The 17338-nt window shown below is 58.6% G+C and overlaps 2 protein-coding genes across 3 annotated transcripts in view; both read right to left on the bottom strand.

Annotated features, from left to right (window-relative positions):
* Nucleotides 1-414: 414 nt before the first annotated feature.
* Nucleotides 415-9457, bottom strand: CTSH (cathepsin H). Its single transcript, XM_064517792.1, has 12 exons — nt 9309-9457; nt 9160-9191; nt 8372-8477; nt 8205-8275; nt 7749-7853; nt 7233-7319; nt 6364-6419; nt 5413-5494; nt 5255-5323; nt 4117-4223; nt 2009-2134; nt 415-1339 (listed from the first exon to the last, which is right to left on the bottom strand). Exons 1-12 carry the CDS (start codon nt 9379-9381, stop codon nt 1264-1266), a joined length of 990 nt encoding a protein of 329 aa, XP_064373862.1. The 5' UTR covers nt 9382-9457; the 3' UTR covers nt 415-1263.
* A 576-nt stretch (nt 9458-10033) lies between these two features.
* Nucleotides 10034-17338, bottom strand: part of RASGRF1 (Ras protein specific guanine nucleotide releasing factor 1) — a 30479-nt gene continuing 23174 nt past the window's right edge. For both annotated transcript variants that reach the window (XM_064517790.1, XM_064517791.1), the window contains exons 16-27: nt 17210-17335; nt 16557-16727; nt 16357-16463; nt 15827-15939; nt 15683-15743; nt 14937-15040; nt 14695-14779; nt 14271-14468; nt 13463-13542; nt 12663-12780; nt 12383-12451; nt 10034-11488 (exon numbers count right to left, since the gene is read on the bottom strand). In XM_064517790.1, the coding sequence (XP_064373860.1) occupies nt 11396-11488; nt 12383-12451; nt 12663-12780; nt 13463-13542; nt 14271-14468; nt 14695-14779; nt 14937-15040; nt 15683-15743; nt 15827-15939; nt 16357-16463; nt 16557-16727; nt 17210-17335 (1325 nt within the window). In that variant the 3' untranslated portion in view covers nt 10034-11395. The remainder of the gene's footprint in view (nt 11489-12382; nt 12452-12662; nt 12781-13462; nt 13543-14270; nt 14469-14694; nt 14780-14936; nt 15041-15682; nt 15744-15826; nt 15940-16356; nt 16464-16556; nt 16728-17209; nt 17336-17338) is intronic.

Genomic DNA, 17338 nt, shown 5'->3' with positions numbered 1-17338 from the left:
GGCGCTTCCGCTTCCGTGTCGGGGCGGCCCCGCCCACCCACGCCCCCTCGCAAAATGGCGGCCGCTGCTCCCGCGCCGCGCACCTGCCGCCGGCATTTTCCTCGGAAGCGCCCTGGCCACGGAGCGCGGCCCGCTGCCACCTCCGTAGCTTAAAGGTGGCTTTAAAAGCTCGCTGCGTGACCCCGGGGGAGATTTTATTCTTTACAACCCCTCCCGCCCCTGCTTACGGGGCCCCTGGGGGTCTTGTCAGCGCAGCCGCTCTGCTTGTGTGCGATTTCCTTGACGAAGGAGTCAATACTGGCTCGTAATGAGAAAACAAAGACTCCAAACGTTAATGCAGCGTCTTCTGCGCTTGGTAGCGTAACCGACTGACATGTCTGTAAGGCGGGAGAGCGGGGAAAGAAAGCTATAGCACAGGTGACAAGTCATTTTTATTTTCTTCAGCAGTACACAGTAACAAGTCAGTAGCGATACCTTAACATGAAATAATATACAACAGAAATGCCTCCTGCTGATGTCAGGGCTTCTCTCGAAATTGTCTGATTTTTAAACTTGTTAGTATTAAAGCTCAGGCCTTTTCATTGATTCATAAAAGAAAAATCACCCGTTCAATATTTTCAGTAAAATAACTAATTTTTTATACAAAAATACTAAAATGGATTTAGTGAAAATAGATAAAACTTATAAATCACAGCACTTATCTTTCTTTAGTGAAAGGAAAAACCGCCTTCAAAGAAATTAGAAAAATCCCTATAAGTGGTCTGGTGAGTGGGGAACAGTCACCTCAGAAGCAGGGTAAATGTTGTTGCCACAGTATCTTAAAATTGGACTGGCAAAATGTGTCTGATAACAACTGCTTGGCATTTTCATATTTGAGGTGCTCTCTGGTCTAATCAGCCACCCTCCCCTCACCAACATGCAGTGTCAGTAGATGGTTTGTGCCCCGTTTTGGCACGGGGAGAGCAGGCACGCGATAAGGGCATCACAACTGGGATGAGAAGACGGGAGCTTCAGGCTCTCAGACCTGGAGGATCCGTTCAAGAGTGCACACTTGCTTCAGGCTGGGGAATACAGAAGATGGCGTAGGTCTACCTATTGTAAGAAGCTTTGTACAAGCAAAGGAATCTGCCTGCAGAGAACAAATTTCAATGATTTTGTTCTTTCTTGTTTTTCCTCACTTTATTTATTTTGAAAATTTAGAAATTCATACACAATGAATCGTTCCCTTTTCTGTGGCCACTTTCCCCAGCCTGTGCTCCCCTGTTACACTTGAGGGATTGGATAAGATGCGCAAGCAGCAAGACCACACATATTCTTTCCACGTTCAATAAGGAAGTACCTAAAAAAAGAAGCAGACGTGTATGAGTGAACATTCCCTGCCCTTTCTTCAGCAGAATTAGTACAGCTGATACAGGCATAAGGCAACTGCTGTCATTACGTACAAGTAAATTATTTTCTCATGCCAGTGCAAGGAACAAATACTCATCACAGAGTTATTAAGTACAGTGATCTCATCTATAAATTAGTTAACCAGGAAATGCCATTCTCTGTCCCCCTAGATCCAACTTGCAGCTGGAAATACGCTGACGTGATAGCTGATGTGAAAACTGTCCCCAATACACTCTGTTTTTCCTCCGTTCTTGTAACCCACAGAAGTGGCACTTGCTCTGTCGTGCCAGTTCCTTTGACGGCCAGGTGAATCAACTACACAGCAGCCCTGCACCTGTGGGCCACGTCCCTAGTAACATTAGCAGATCCATTCCTCTAAGGTTCTGATTAACCAGTCACACTCGGACCAGTTTTTAGAGCCATGTTGCTCACTGCCAAGGCTCAGGTAATCTCGCTGGCCTTTTCATAGATTATGAAACACCGCTGCCAGATTTCATCTTGAGAATAAAAGGAGGCTGATGAGGGTGGCTGATCTGGAGACGCATGCATATGACAGATTATTTTTTTACTAGATACAGGGAGACCATGATGGATCCAGTAGAGTTGGGGGTCTGCTTACCCATCCATGCCCCATAGTGGACCCCACGAGTTCTTCACAATCCAGTAAGGAGTCCCATTTTCTTCTCCATACCCCACAGCCAGGACAGCGTGGTTCACCTTGTCAGGAGTGTGCTCACATTTTGTGCTGCAAACAAAAGGAAAAATAATGCAGAATTATTACGTGAAAAGCTAGCCTATAATTAATCATGGATTAGCCAGCATTTCTGACTGCGCTCCAATTATGTAAAGAACTAACGGATAATCTTAACTTCTAATTGTGGAAACTAGACAGAGATGCCAAGAAAAGCATACACTGCTCTGTTTTCTCACTAAAAAATAACTATTGGCTGTATCTAAAGTCAGGGCATTGGGCTATAAAGACGTTTGATCTGCACACCCAGTCAGGTCTTTTCTTCTGAATTAATACCAATATTGTCGCACACAAGAACAAGCTACATTGAAAAGAACTGAGCAGAGGAAATTTTTGCAGTGAAAAACAAAAGCTCTTAGTGCATCCAGTAATGGCTTATTCTGCCCCAAAGTTCAGGGTCCAACTTTGGGGTCCAACTGCAACTTTGGTTTCATTTGTTATCCACAAGAATGTTCAATAAACTTTTAGCTGTGCTATGTTCCTGGTCTCTGACATACTGAACGGTGAGTTCCTGAATCTAGATACACATTTCCTTGTATTTCCTCTGAATTTCCAGCTTTTAAATTTCCCTTGATGAAAGCTGCTGCCTGTAATATAAAGCAAGATGACACAAGGTACACGCTTTCATCTCTAGATCAGCTGTTTTTAAACATTTTCAGTTTGCAGATCACTAAAAAGATCCATACAACACATTTACTTTTCTTGAATCTGTTAATGGCTGGTCTGTGGAACATAAGTGGAGCGTTAATTATTTTATATGCTTTTAGTATAAATCTATCTTTGACAATAAAGCTACATGATAACTTCACTTGATGTGCTCCTCAAACTGGAATCCTGTTACAAAATATCTTGATCATCTCCTGCAGCTGCCTGTTGCTGGCAGTTAACTTTGAGATTACTTTGTTTATTGCAACAGGAAAGCCACTCAAATTCCCAGTGCTGCCTACTCTTTCCCTTGCAGTTCCCTGGGGCAGATCACTCATGCTTAGACTCTTAGTTTAATTCTCCCTGCAGTTCTACGTGACTGAGGATTCATTACTCTAAAGCATTTTTCTGGTTCTCTCCAAACATGCATTTTTCCCAGTTCTTGCCTAATAGAAATTAATCTATCCTGTCACAGTCATTTCCAAAGTCTTTCCAAAATGTACCAATGAGCCTTTTAAGTAGCTTTTTGCCTTGGCTATAGAACTGGCACAACACTCTGGAGACGTTTCCTACTAGGTCACTTTACGTCTCAAACAAATTTTTCATCTTTGCTGCTTTTCTTACAGGTCCAGGTGCACAAAAGCAGGTAGGCAGCTACTGGGACTTGCGCGAGGTACCCACAGACCTGCCTGCCCTGCAGAGAGACCCTGCATTAATGCTGACCTGGAAGCGCATTCTGCACGCATACGAGCTCAGGTGCAGGGCAGCATGAATGCAGCCATGCATCTCAAACACACCCCGCCTAGGTCTAGCATGAGAAGAGCCACGTGGGTCCCACATAAAGCTTACCTTATCTAGCAGACACGTTAGCTGCAGTCCCTGGGCTGACCGAATGAAGCCTGCCACTCACCCACCCATAGCTCACAAATGCAGACACATATATAAGCACTGGGGTAAGTTTCCCCCAGCTTTGCTACGGGGCTGCAGAAGGCTCTCCAAAGCTCATACACCGACATGCTGAGCTTCCAGAATCACCCTTTGGCAGTTCCACGTACGCAGTCTGGTCTTGAGTCTGGACTGGCTCCTAGCAGTAAACTGCTTGCAAATACAGTGTAATCTCTTCCCCGCGCTGCCCTCTCATGTCCCTGGGAAATCAGTATTTTAAGGCCCAATTTACTTATATTTTCTATTTGCTGTTTAAAAGGAAGCAGCAGGATACGGTCGAGTCCCTGGGTCCAGTGCCACAAGGAAAATCCACACAAGGAGAAATAGAGGTGCCAGTGATTCCAGGCCTACGCTTTACCCCATCTCCCAGGTTCAGAAATACTCACTTTGAATAGACACCTTTTCTGTAGTGCATGAAGTCACTCGTCACCTCAAACGCAAAGCTCACCGGGTTGTGCTTCCCCACCGCTTCAACCATGCCATCCTCATCATACTGCAAGAAGAGGATTCCAGCGTCATTTATCTCCCAGTCACACTGGGACCAGTTAGGAACCCCCAGACCAGCAGCCAGAGCACAGTGGGGATGACTAATCCTGGCCTTCTGCTTGCAAGCAAGGACACAGGTGCATCTCACACACACCGAAGGACAAGAACCAAGAATTTTGTAAGGTCTGGAGAAAGCTGGCAGCAAAGGCCCCAGGGCCTGTATTTTGACCACAGCACTTTGCTGGTGCCACCCTCGGAAAGGAGAGCAGCACCTGAGTACCTAAGGCGAGAGAAGCAAGCCAGCCCACACGGCATGACCAGCGCAGTCAGGAATGCAAAGTGCTCCTGCCAGGCAACATAAACCAACCGAGAACAGCTTTGAGAGCCAGCCAGCACCACTACATCGTCCCTCCTTGGAGGCAGCGAGACGGTTGTGTGCTTTATGAGCGCTCTCTAGGTTTGGCAGAGCACACTGCAAGCCTAGCACGGGAGCATCACGCTGCAGAAAGGTGGGAGCAGACACCCCTGAGAGTCAGGGACAGAACCGCAGGTACAGCCTTCCCCACCCTCCGTCAGAGCTCTTCCAGGCAGCAGAACGGAGCCGCTTTTGGCTGAGAAGAGCTGTGCAGTGAGACTGCCCAAGCAGCCCTCCGCGCTGCTTCTCTGATGCTTAGCATGGCCATACAGAGCTGAACCCTGGCAGGACAGATGCCAGCAGGACGGGCAATCCTTGCACATCACAGATAACTTGATAACACAGGACAACAGCACTCATCACAGCAAGCAGCTAACATCAGTCCTGCTGCAATCTCCCAGGTGCCAACCATGGTCAGCGAAACCCAGCTACCCGCAGTACGTTAGTGCACAGGAAAGAGGAAGAGTACAGACGTTGGCAGGCCATCCTCTCCGAGGAGCAAGCAGGCTGCAGCTTGTGCTGCAGAGACCAGCACGTCTCGGGGCCCCTGGGCACACCCAAGGTCAGGCCTGGCACAGCGTTAACACCCTGGCAGTCTGGCAGTTTAACGCATGGGGACTTACCTCCGTGATGTTGACAACGTCTCTGACAAAAGCAATAGCCTTGTCTGGCTGGAACTTGCATGTGCCGTTCTGTGCAAACACAAAGGAGCGGGTTAAGAGCCTGCTCTGGCCCCTGCTCAGCCGACACAGCTGTGCCGGAGCTGGGCGGCTGGGAATACCTCAGCGCGGTACGGGTAGGCGTCCTCTCCCATGAGCCCTCTGTTGTACAGGATGTACTCAAAGGCTTGGCTTGGCAGGCCCCTGCAAAACACCGCAGCCACAACGCAGGTTAGTTAGGAGAGTAGCACGGCAGCTGCTGCAGAACGAACCCATAAAACTTCCCCAACTACTGTGCCCCCCCCTTCCCTCTCCCACCAGGTAGGGAGCAGGGGGAGGATGGGCTGCGTATCCTAGACCTCCTGCAAGAAGCTGCTTCCCTCCTCTGCCGCCCAGGGAGCGGCTCTTGCGGAGGCAACAGGAGGGGAGCGTGACGAGGATGCGTTCACAAGGAGAGGACCGAGAAAGTGAGGAGGCACTTAAAAACAAAAGTGTGCCAAGAATGGGTTTGCATGGCTCTCTGAGCATTCCTCAGGGACCACTTATCTTACAGAAAAGAGACAATTTCAAAAAGCTCCATTTCCTCCTTCTTTTAGCAATGCCAGCAGGAATTTACCAAAGAGGAAGCAGAGGTTTCTGTGGGTTCCTTAAAGCACCACGAGACGTGCATGACCCATGAGCAGAGCAATTGATAGAACTTGCCTCGCTTTTCTTGAGAGTGTTAAAGACTAGCTGTGTAGTTACCCACGACTGTAATATCAGAAGATATCATAACAAAATGAGTATCAGGAAAAAAAAGGTAAAAAACAAGAGGAACAACAGGGGCTAGGAAATGCTTGAGATTTAGTTAAACATTTGAACCTCTAGGAGGGAGAGATCAAAACAAGCAAACATGACAAAACAAAACAAAGAAAACTAAAAAAAAAAAGTTTTCCTTGACACTTCTCAGCTGAGGGGAACAAAAAAACATTCCAAGATCTGGAAGGATCTGAATACTAGATCCTGAGCAAGGCCGTCAATCATGGAGCATAAGCTATTCTTACTTCTAGACTTTACTACTTTATATTACTTACCCACTGCAGCCGTGGTTGTTAAAAGCCTGAGCACAATCAACTAATTGCTGTTCCGCCTACAGAAAAGTTTTTGAGTCAGTATGTATTCAGACAACCGCATTCAGAATACGAGAGGCAGAACGCAACACGCGTGGCAGGCGATGCAACACAGCCCTGGGCGCTGGGTTTGGCCGTGCAAACGGACACGCTACCAGGAGTCATGAGACTGAACAGACCCACGCTGCTCCTCCGCGAGGAGAGGTATCAGGAGACACAATTAACTTGGAGCAGGCAGTTACAGCATGCTTGGTCTGAAAGGCAGGTTCCTTTCGAGTTTGGCTGGAGGTTGCCTCACACCCACACGAACAGGGGTGAGATCCCTTTCAAAAGGTCAAGTTTATTTTTAACATTTATATGCAAACCTCAGGTATTCTGGCAAGTCATACAAATGGCCACCACCTTTCTGGTTCTTCAAGAATACAAACCATAGACCAAAGTCTATCAGTAAAGAGTATCTCAACATTTTACTTTCAGGAATTTGTCTTGCAGCAAGGAGTTCCCGGAGGAACTGGGCACTAAGCAACAACGCCTGCTCGCGGCGGCAGGGATTTGATGCTCAGCCCCTGCGCTCTCCTCCTCCTCCTCCGAGGAAGGCTCTGCAGCGAGACACTCGGCCCCCCGAGCACGGACGGTGACAGACGCACCCTGAGACGGGCAGACCCCACCACGCTGCCCTGAGCCTCGCACAGGGTTTCGCTCAGTTTATGGAGGGCTGCGAGGGGCTGCAGGGCCACGGCTGCACGGCCAGACCCCCGGGACAAGCCTCCGGCGTCGGCCCGCCCAGCACCGGTGGGTTCCCCCGCCGGGCGCGGGAAAGGGAAACCTCTCACCAGAGACAGGAGCTTTCCCGTCACTATTGCGATAGCCGACTCCAGGCACCCCGTGGTGGAGAAGGTCCAGCAGCTCCCGCAGGCGCCCTGAGGCGAGAAGCAGAGAGGAACCGGTCCAGGACGCGCGGCGGGGCCCCGCCAGCCTCCCCGCACACCCCGGGATGGCGCACAGCCCGCGGGGCCGGCATCGCCTGCCCACCCACGGCGCGGCTGCATCCTCCGCTCGGCGCCTGCCCGGGAGCAGGGAGAACCCGCAGGGCCCCTCGGCCTCCCGCTTCCCCCGAGCCCAGCGCTGCCTGGCCCCCCTGAACCACGGAGGGGCTCCCCTGGGGGTCCTGCTTCCTCGGAGGGCGCAGAGACCCCCACGCGCTTCCTCCCCAGCACCACGCCGGGCCCGGACGCGGCTCACCCCTCGCCCCCAGCACCGTGCCCTCAGCGTTACCCTCTCCACCCCACCCGGATCCAGCAACCAGCCGAGCTGCTCTCGGGGCGCTGCAGACGAGACGAGCGCCCTACCTGGTTTTTCACAGGCGTCACGAAATTCCCCTTCTTCCTCCAGTCGATAGACTCAGGATGCGGCCCGGAGCCGCGCAGGAAGTTCCCCTTCGTGGCCGAGCAGTTCTGCGAGGCAGGCGGGAGGGCGGCGATGAGCGGCTGCGCGGCCGGGGAGGGGGCAGCCCGTGGACGGCAACGGCCGGGCAGGGACCGGGCACGTCCCCCACGGGCCTTCGGTCTGCCCCAGCACGGCCCCGGCCCCGGCCCCGGCGCGGCTGAGCAAAGGGTGCTGGAGGCAGGGCAGGAGCAGCCAGACGCCGAGCTACGCTGGGTGCAACACGGCGCACGGCCCTGCGCGGCGCCCGCCAGCCCGGCGGCCCTGAAGGGGTCCAAAGTCCTCCCGGACGCGCGGCCTCCCTGCCCTCGACGCGCCCGCGGGGCCAGCGGCGCCCGCGAGGGGTTCGGACAGAGATTTACCTGAGGTGCGTGCCACAGATACGTTTTCTTAAATTCTGCAAAGGTCATATCTGAAAATTGGTTCAGCCCCACTAAAAAGGAGGGAAAAAAAATTTTATTCACTGAGAAACTGAGTCAAAACAAAACCAAAAGATCAGACCGGCGAATTAAGAGAACTTAGTTCCTACTTTCAAACGTGTAATTCCCGGCATTGTGCTTATCGATTCGCCTTTTGTTGCTGACAAAGATCTGCAGCCTGTGGTAATACTCCTCCAAGCTGTACTTCTTGTTATTCTGGCAAGACAGATACAAGGGCGAAAGACACAAAACAGAAGTGAAAATGCATCGACTGCTGCATTGTGCTGACACTAGACAGGATTTTCCTAAAAAAAAAACAAAAGAAAAACAAAAAAAACCCAAACCAAACATACAGGGCCGGTTCAGAGAAGCCCCCAAGCCACGAGCTAATCCCCCAGCTTTCGGCGCCGGCTCCCTCCCCGGCCCCGCTCCCACCCAGGGCCCGGCTCTCCCCAGGGCCCGGTGCCGCCCCTGCACCAACGGTGCGGACCAAGCGCCGGCGCCGGCCCTGGCGCCCCGCAGCCACCGGCACCGCGGGAGCCGCAGCCGCAGCCCGGAGCCCCCGGCGCCGCCCGGACCCCGCGCTGCCCCGGGCCAGGGGCCGCTCCGGGCACCCGGGGGGGCAGCGACCGGCATCGGCGGTGACCGGCTCCGCCGCCTCCAGCCGGGCCCGGCGCAGCCCCGGCCGCTCCCGCCGCCTTCCCGGTGAAACGTTTCCCGTGCCCAAACCCGGCGTCCGGCCGAGCCCCGTGTCCTCGCGGGCAGCAGCCTCCCCGCAGCCCCGCGATGCTCAGCCGCCCCCCGGGGGGCTCCAAGCCCCGCCGCCCCCGGACGGTCCCCGGTCCCGGTGCCGGTGGCAGCCGGACGCGCCCGCGGGCGGCCCCGGGCAGAGCTTTACCTGCAGCATCCAGGCCTTGAAGAGCAGCTCCTCTGCGGGAGAGAGGGGGGGACGTCAGCGGCGCCCCGGCCCGGCCCCGGGACGAGCCCAGGCACCGGAGCGGGCCGGTGTCGCCGAGCCCCCCCCCCCCGCGCCCCGTCCCCCCGTACCTTGGGCCGCCGGTGCCGCGGGGGCGGCGGGCGCCAGCAGCGCGGCCGCGGCCAGCAGCAGGGCCCAGCGCATGTCCCCGCCGCGATGCGCCCAGCCGCGCCGGGGCGGTACCGGGGAGGCACCGGGGCGGTCCCGGGGCGGCACCGGGGCGGTCCCGGGGCGGTCCCGGGGTCGGGGCCAGCCCTGCGGCGGTGCCGCCCCCTCCACCCCCCCGGCCCGGCCCGGCCCGGCCCGGTTCGGCCCCGCGCAGGCAGCGGCGGCAGCAGAGGGGCGGCGGGGCTGCCCCCAGGGAAGAGCAGTTCCGCGGACGCATCGAGAGCGGATGGAAAAGGGTCTTGCTGGAACACCCGGATCTGTGGGAACACCGTCGCCGTAGGGGAGGCACGGCCGTGCTTTCCGCCTCTCCGCAGCGAGCCCCCGGCACGGCTGAGCTCCGGCCGCTCGCGCTTTGCCGGCGGTTCTGCTCTCAGACGCCGCCGTTGCAGCTTTCCCCACCGCTCCCGGCGCGGAAAACGCTCCAAGTTTCGCCCTCCGCTCAGCGGAGACGCAGCATCCCGCTGCCCCGAACCCAAACCCGGACCCCGACCCGCGGGGCAGGACGAGCGGCCCGAGAAGAGCGAGCGTTCAGGCCCAGACCCCTCCCCAAGACCCCCGACGGACAAGAGCATCTGAGAGCCGACACTTGTAATCGCTGAAGTCAGGTTGACAGAAATGCCACAAGTCCTTGTTCACCCTGAGATAGAATAGATTTATTAGCAAGAGGTAATCAGGAAACATATATTTTTACAAAAATGGAAATATTTTTCCAAACAAGCTGTAAGTTGAAATATTTTAGGGCTTGAAATAGAATTCTCATACCACAAGGTATTGCTTACAGCAAAAGTTCTCGGTTCGTTAGAGTGGAGCATGCCTGCCACTGTAAAGTTAAACTGTGTTTATATACTGTACAATGTAAAAAATACATGGTAATATTCACAGAATAAGCACTACATTACTATATTCCTGCTAGAAGGTGGTTAGACAGGATTACAGTATATGTAATAAAAACACTTGGTCATTTCTTTCTAATTCTACATCAGGTTACTAATAGTCGGCACAAGGTATACAGATTTATAGCATATCAACAGAAGCTTGTCATGAGCATTATGCAGCTAAAATAGTAAAAGATCCATCTTCGTTTTCCCTCCTTACAGGGAGCCCCGGGCAGCAGCAGAGCGCGGAGCGGTGCAGGCCACGCGCGGCACCCGCCGTCCCCGGCCCCGTCCTGGCCCCCGCGGCGCGACCAGAACAGGCGGTTTGGTGGCACGGGGAGGGGGGGCAGCTTCATATAACGGGGTAAACGCTAATTTATACCGTCCTACTGCTTTACAAAGTGGAAACACACCTCTGTATCTGCTCGACTCCACACGTGTGCGGTTCGGCTGGGACAAGGACCTGCCACGTGCCGGGCGCCGGGCACCGCGGGGGCAGAGGGCAGGGGACGCGGGGGCAGAGGGCAGGGGACACGGCAGAGGGCAGGGGACGCGGCGGCAGAGGGCAGGGGACACGGCGGCAGAGGGCAGGGGACGCGGCAGAGGGCAGGGGACACGGCAGAGGGCAGGGGACGCGGCGGCAGAGGGCAGGGGACGCGGGGGCAGAGGGCAGGGGACGCGGCAGAGGGCAGGGGACGCGGCAGAGGGCAGGGGACACGGCAGAGGGCAGGGGACACGGCAGAGGGCAGGGGACACGGCGGCAGAGGGCAGGGGACACGGCAGAGGGCAGGGGACGCGGTGGCAGAGGGCAGGGGACACACCGTGCCCGCGGCTGCGCACGTCCTGCTGCCCGGCCGCCCCCGGCCCGGCCCCTCGAGAAGAGAGGACAGAAAGAACAGCGTCGGAAAGAAACCGGGACTCCAGCGACGGTGTCTATGCATGAAACCTCAAACAACGCGGGGAACTCTACGCAGCCCTACGGCGGTCTAGCGACGAGGGGTTGGTTTTCTGGGGGGAGCAGGCACGGGCAGTCGCTCGAGGGCGCCCGACAGAACAGCCGGTATGTACAGGACGAGAGAGCGTGTGCGCAGCGGCGTCGCCGCGCCGGCCCGGCCTCACGAAGGCAGCTTGGGCTCGATCCGCAGCGAGGCTTCGTACAGAGCCTCTTCATCCATCACGCACGACTGGTCCAACAGGTACTGCGTCACCTGGACAAATGAGAGTCGAAGCATTAACGGTGAGGACTCACCTCCGCGTCTCGGGGAAGCCAGGGATAAACGCTGAAATTAGGCAACGATGAAGCCTCCGGCAGCGAGGAAAGGGGAAGAGCTGAACTGTGCAGAAGCGCCTGCAGCTCTGCCGACGGACGCAGGAATTGCACACGCTTAGCTCATGCAAAGGTTGCAGATTTTCGCATAGCGCCCAGTTGCTGTTCTGTTTTTCTCGCCTAGTTTTCCTCTCTGCTACTGTTTTATTGGCCGCATTTTTGTGCATTTCTCCTGGGAGAACACAAAATCCTGATAACTGAGTTATCGTTTTGGCGGGGAATGCACGTTCCTCCTCCTGCAGGAACGCCGCTGCGGAGTCAGGAAATCTGCTCGCGTTCACCGCGATGAGCCAACACGAGCTGACGCTTCCTGGGAGATTTCTCCAGGTGCCCGTCGTGCTCCCCGGCAGCGGTGTCCGCTGGCAGCCGTCACCTCCCGGCCGAGCGCCCCGGCACACCGCTCACCGCGGAGCCCCGCCAGCCGCGGCACACGCAGCGATCCGAACCCCAGCCGCAGCCTCCGGCTACGGCCTCTGCCCAAAGCGGTAACGAGCCTCCTGGGGAACTTTTACCTGGTTTTATCCCGCCTTTCCAGGGAAATGAGGCTACATGCAGCCACGCACTGCAGCACATTATTCCTCCCCATTATGTGTGGAATTGGCTATTTCCAGGCGCATCCCGGAGCCGCACTCGTGCCGGCCCAGGCAGCCGGCAGAGCCGGGGGAAGGCACCGCACCGGCACGCCGAGGCCGCCGGGGGCTGGGGGGGCTCGGGGCTGGGGGCTGCAGCCCAGGCGGGTGCTGGGGGATGGAGCCGGGCTCCGCGCGGGCCCTACCTTGGCCTGGTGCTCGATCTTGTAGGAGGTTTGCTGGAACTGGCGGATCTCTCTAATGATGTGCGAAATCTGTCCGGGCAGCAAGCAGAGACGCTGTTCAGGGTACGGCCGCAGCACCGCCGCGACGTCCCCGCGCCCGGGGGGATGCTCGGAGCGGCGGCCCCGGTGCCCCATCCACGCCCCGCGGCTCAGCGTCCCGGGCACCGGCTCCCTGCCCCAGGCCGGCCCGGGGGGTGCCACCCCCACGCCGCGGCAGCGCGTCTCGGGGCGCGGAGCTCACCATGCGCATCTTGGAGAAGTTCACCAGCCCGTCCTCCGTGTAGTTGGGCGTCCCCTCCTCGATGAACGCCAGGTCGGTCAGGTACATGCCCAGGTAGGGCACGCAGGGCGGGTCGCAACTGCGGCAGCGGGGAAGGAGGGAAGGGAGAAGGGAAAGGAGGGAAGGGAGAAGGGAAAGGAGGGAAGGGAGAAGGGAAAGGAGGGAAGGGACAAGGGAAAGGAGGGACGGGAGAAGGAAGGAAACAGAGAAAGAGAGTTCTTGCCCTGAGCTTGTCAGGGTTTTGGGGAGGGGAGTGGTTGGACTCTGCAGTTAGGAAACTAGGACGATTCTCTGCCGGAGCTGAGAGGCTCCGGGACAATAACGCATCCCCGGGCCACGTGCTGCCGAGGCCGTGCCGCGCGCCGGGGCAGGCTCGGGCCGCTGCTGGGGAATAGCCGGTGCGGAGGCGAGGTGCAGCGGGCAGGTACCGGGAGCCGGGAGCCGAGGAAGGCGCGCGATGCTGCCGGACGCGGCCCCAGGAGCAGCTCGGCATCCGCTCAGCGTCGTGGGGACGTCCCGCGGGGGCTCTCGGGGGCCAGGTCACGGCGATCCGGGGCCACCGGCTCTCGGCAAGGAAGCCCGGCATCGCTGCTGGCCGGGCTGTGCGGCCGGCGGCCACGGGAGCGACGCGGTCGGCTACCTGCCGCACGGTGCTCGGACTGGGAAGCACCAAGGGGGTTTGCTCCGCGTCCTATCTACGAAGCTGGGGGGGAGGTTTACTGGTGCCGGGCAGCAATCCCCCTCCCCACAGCCCCGCTTACTTCTTCAGGGCCTCGCGCAGGTTCTTGAACCGGCCCTCCGAGGACACCAGCTTCTGCAGCTTGTCGATCAGCGCCTTCGTCTGCAAGGGACCCGGAGGAGAGCAGCATCAGGAGAAGGCCCCGGCGGGGGGGGGAAAAAAGAAAGTCACCCCCCTTCTCCCGGGCAGGGTGTGAAGCTTGCAAAGCCTGCGACGCGGCAGGGCCCGGCCTCTCCTGGGGCAGGATGCACCGCGTTTGGGGTCCCGAGCAGCCCCCGCGTGGGGCAGGCTGCACCCCACTTCTCCTCCCAGCGCCTGCTTTAATAAGTTTAGCACCTTGCAGAGAGAAGGGAAAACCCCCCCCGGCCCCACCAAACCAGCCGCGTTGCAGCTTCGGCCCCGCAGCCGTCCTGGTGCTGCAGCCCTCGGACCCGGAGCCGGGCTGGGCTGCTGCGCGGACACGAGCTGCTCCTGTGCCAAATGAATCAACACACGAAGCAGTTTTGCTTGTCCGTAATTGGCCCGAATTGCCCCAAAGCCAAGTTTAAAGAATATTTTGTGTGCGTGGCAATAGTGTCTCTTCAGGAAGTTTCTTTAACTGCACACCCAACCTCCAGGGCGAATAACCCTGACAGCAGTGCAGGGCCTGGGCGATTTGCAAACCGTCCCCTCCTGCAGAAGACCCCTAAAAATCTTTTTCCATTTTCTAACTGCTCTTTCAGTGCACGTTTCTTGCACCATCCACACGCCATTTACGCACGTCCTTTCGAGCGGTCCCCACGCAGGCCTCCCCGAGGGGGCCCGGTCCGGTCGGGTCCGCGTGGCCCTACCTGCTTGGAGACCTTGAGCCACGTCTTCTTGAGCCGGAAGATCGCGCTGCGGTTCAGGGAGGAGGTGATCTCCAGCACCGCGTTGTAGTTGTGCAGGCAGCGGCAGATGTCCGCCACCGCCACCCACTTCTCTATGGCGCTGACGCGGGCGTTGATCTCCTCGTTCCGCAGGATCTCGGACGCTATCAGGTTGCTGACCTGGGGGGAGGGAACGCGGTGGGAGCCAAATGGTTTTTTTAAAATTGCCCTTCATTGCAATAGCTCTGGGAAGGAGCAAGTACATCTGCACCAGCTCTGTCTCCAGCACTTTGCATCTCCTGCAAGCGGCATGAAAACTTTCAGCAGAGAAGCGTGTGAAACACCACCGGCAAATCCCAAGCGGCGGCTGCGGCTGCTGACCGCGCCCGGCCCCGGCCGCACTTACGTCGTTGAAGTGCTTGGTGTTCTTCATGATGTAAGGGGTCCTCTCGTTCTTCTCCAGCTTCATCCAGCCTTGCCCAAAAAACTCCCTGCAAGCGACAACGCTCAGTTCAGCGTTTGCCTCCGATCGCCCTGCAGCCGCCGAGCTCTCGCCGGGCGTCGGGGAGCATCCGTCCCGTGCAGCCGCGGCTTCGGCTTGGGGCGGGCGTCCTCTCGAGGGGGGCCGGGCGGGGGGCTCGCGCTCACTCGTAGGGGATCTTCTTGAAGACCAGGTGGTCGAGCAGCGTCAGCTGTTCCGCTATCTCCAGAGCCGAGTGGTTCTCGAAAGGCTCGGCCTTGACGCCCTCCGCCTGCGGGACACCGCAACGTTTAGGGCTGCTTAGGTCAGAGCGCAGTAAGATTTCTTTATGTTTTACATTTCATGCACGCACAAATAAAGCTAAAGTCCTCGTTGCTACCAGGCAATGCGCTGCCGGGCCGGCCGAGTGCTGCGGGGGCTGCCGCACCGCGCCGGTCCCCGATGCCGAGGGGACGGAGCCGGCTCCCCGCCGCCCCCGCAGCCCGCTCCAGACCCAGCGCTTCGCAAGGCGCCGAGGACCCGACCACCGCAACTACGTCATCCTCTGCGCGCGTGCACGAGCGCAAGATTAACTAATCTTTGCTGTTTGGGTAATTAGGTGTCAGCTACGAAACAGATCCAGGCGTGCTGATTTCTGTAACCGCTGCCTTTTTGCTCCACATCCATTTAACATTAATAAAGCACCGGGGAATCTCGCGCACCGGATCACCCAGCCAGCGGTGCGCAGCGCTGGTGCGACATGGTGGGGGTCAGCAGCGCCTGGGGGACCCCTGCATCCGTGCGGGCCGGCGGGGGGGCAGTGGGAACGGGGCACCCCGGGACCCCCCCGGTGCTTCCACCCGCGCTGCGTGTCCCCGGGGCCCCGCTCGTGGCCGCTGTGCCCCGGCACCCGCTGAAGGCGAGGAGCGTTTACCATCTGCACCACCTCCTCCAGCGTTATCTGGTTGTCTCCCGGATCCTCCTGCGTCAGAGTCCTGCGGCAGGGAAAGACAGAGCTGCGTTAGCTGGGAAAGCGGGAGAGCCGGGAGCCGGGCGCGTCCGCCCCGCAGCCCTTCACCTGATGATGTTGGCCGCCGCTTTCCTCTCCTGCGTCAGGAGCTCGGGGTCGTGAATCACCTCCTCCAGGAAGCCGATCACCCGGAACTTCAGCTCCTCGTTGCTCTCAAAGTCCTGCCGAAACCGGCGCAGTAACGATTCTCATCGCTTACCCACGTTATCGCGCGTTGCCGTTGGAAACCCCGGCGCGACGGGTGAGCCGGCTCGTGCCGCCAGCGGAGCAGGGGGCTGCCGGCCCCCGCTGAGCCCCGCGGCCAGGGAGCAAAACCCGGCCGCCCCTCCGCTCTCAGAGCCCCCCGCCCTCGCGCCCAGCCGCGGGAACGGCCGCGGGCCCAGGCGTCCTGGCTCGCACGCCCAGCGCAGCAATCAGCTCACCGAGCAGGAGGAGGCCCCAGCTCCCCGCTGAGCAGCGCCCGCCTCCTCCCCGCGACCGCTCGCTTGCTTAATTAGAAAAAGCGCCGAATGGTCCTTGAAGCCGGAGCCTCGCTGAGCCGCGAGGAGCTCGGCCGAACCCCGGCCCCAGGGATGCACCTGCGAGTGCTTGGAGACCCAGTGGCGCAGCACGTTGAGGACCCTGTTGGTCGCCGCCCGCCGTATCACGAACTCCTTGTCCCCGTTGCGCTGGTCCGTCGGGAAGCCTGCAACCGTCACGGGTGGCAGAGCACGGCTCGGCTCCCGCGGGATGACCGGGAAGGGGGCTGCGGGGGGGCCGTCCCGCGGGCTGAGCCCACCTGCGCTGGCCAGGGACATGCGCCGGTACTTCTCCTTGGCGGGGGTGCCCTCGTTGGCGCCCGCCGTGGCGATGGCGAAGGCGGAGGCGGCCGACAGGGCGCTGCGGTTGCCGTCGAGCTCCCGGCAGGACGTCACGACCACGCCGTTGTTGTAGGAGAACAGGGAGAAATCTAGAGGGGGCGAGAAGGGGGCATCACCCCGGCCAGCCCAGCGCCCCTGCCCCGCAGGGCCGGCGGCCGCGGCGGCTCCATCCGCTCGGGACGCGGCTCCTCGCAACGCCGGGATGCGGAGCGCCGGGTCCGGCCCCGGCGGAGCTGCTCCGTATGGAAAACCGCCCGGATTCTGGAGAACCAGCCCGGGCTTCGACAAAAGAGACGAGCAGCCCTGGACACCACACCGCAAGGCTGTACCCAGCACGGCTTCAACAGAAATTAAACCAACGGGCTGCTACAGGAAACGCCAAGACCGCCGCAGGCAGGATCTAGCGGACAGACGGACGCCCGATGTCCGCTCTGCCCCAGCACCGCTCCCTCCCGCGCGCGCCGGGCCCGCGAGCCGCCGGGCAAAGCCCTGCTCCTTTCCACGTTCGCTTTGGTTTCAGATCCGCGTGTTTTGGCAGCGAGGGGCTGGAGGTGCCCCGGCGCGCGGGTACCTGAGGAGTTTTTGCACTTGATGGACTTGGGCGTAGTCGGAGACTTTGTTGGGGAGGTTTCGGCGTCTGCTTCGTCGCTCTGGTTGGGGTCAGTGTCAGACTCTTCCCTGACGGACACATCCGAACCTG

Source organism: Dromaius novaehollandiae, chromosome 10 (assembly GCF_036370855.1).
Source record: "Dromaius novaehollandiae isolate bDroNov1 chromosome 10, bDroNov1.hap1, whole genome shotgun sequence".
Taxonomy (NCBI): Eukaryota; Metazoa; Chordata; class Aves; order Casuariiformes; family Dromaiidae; genus Dromaius; species Dromaius novaehollandiae.
This window is presented reverse-complemented; position numbering and strand designations above follow the sequence as displayed.

Coding starts and splice junctions, on each gene's coding strand:
- CTSH (XM_064517792.1), bottom strand. CDS start 9,381: ATGCGCTGGGCCCTGCTGCTGGCCGCGGCCGCGCTGCTGGCGCCCGCC. Junction 8,276..8,371: donor CGGGAATTACACGTTTGAAA/GTAGGAACTAAG, acceptor CCTCCTTTTTAG/TGGGGCTGAACCAATTTTCA. Junction 5,324..5,412: donor CCTACCCGTACCGCGCTGAG/GTATTCCCAGCC, acceptor GTGTTTGCACAG/AACGGCACATGCAAGTTCCA.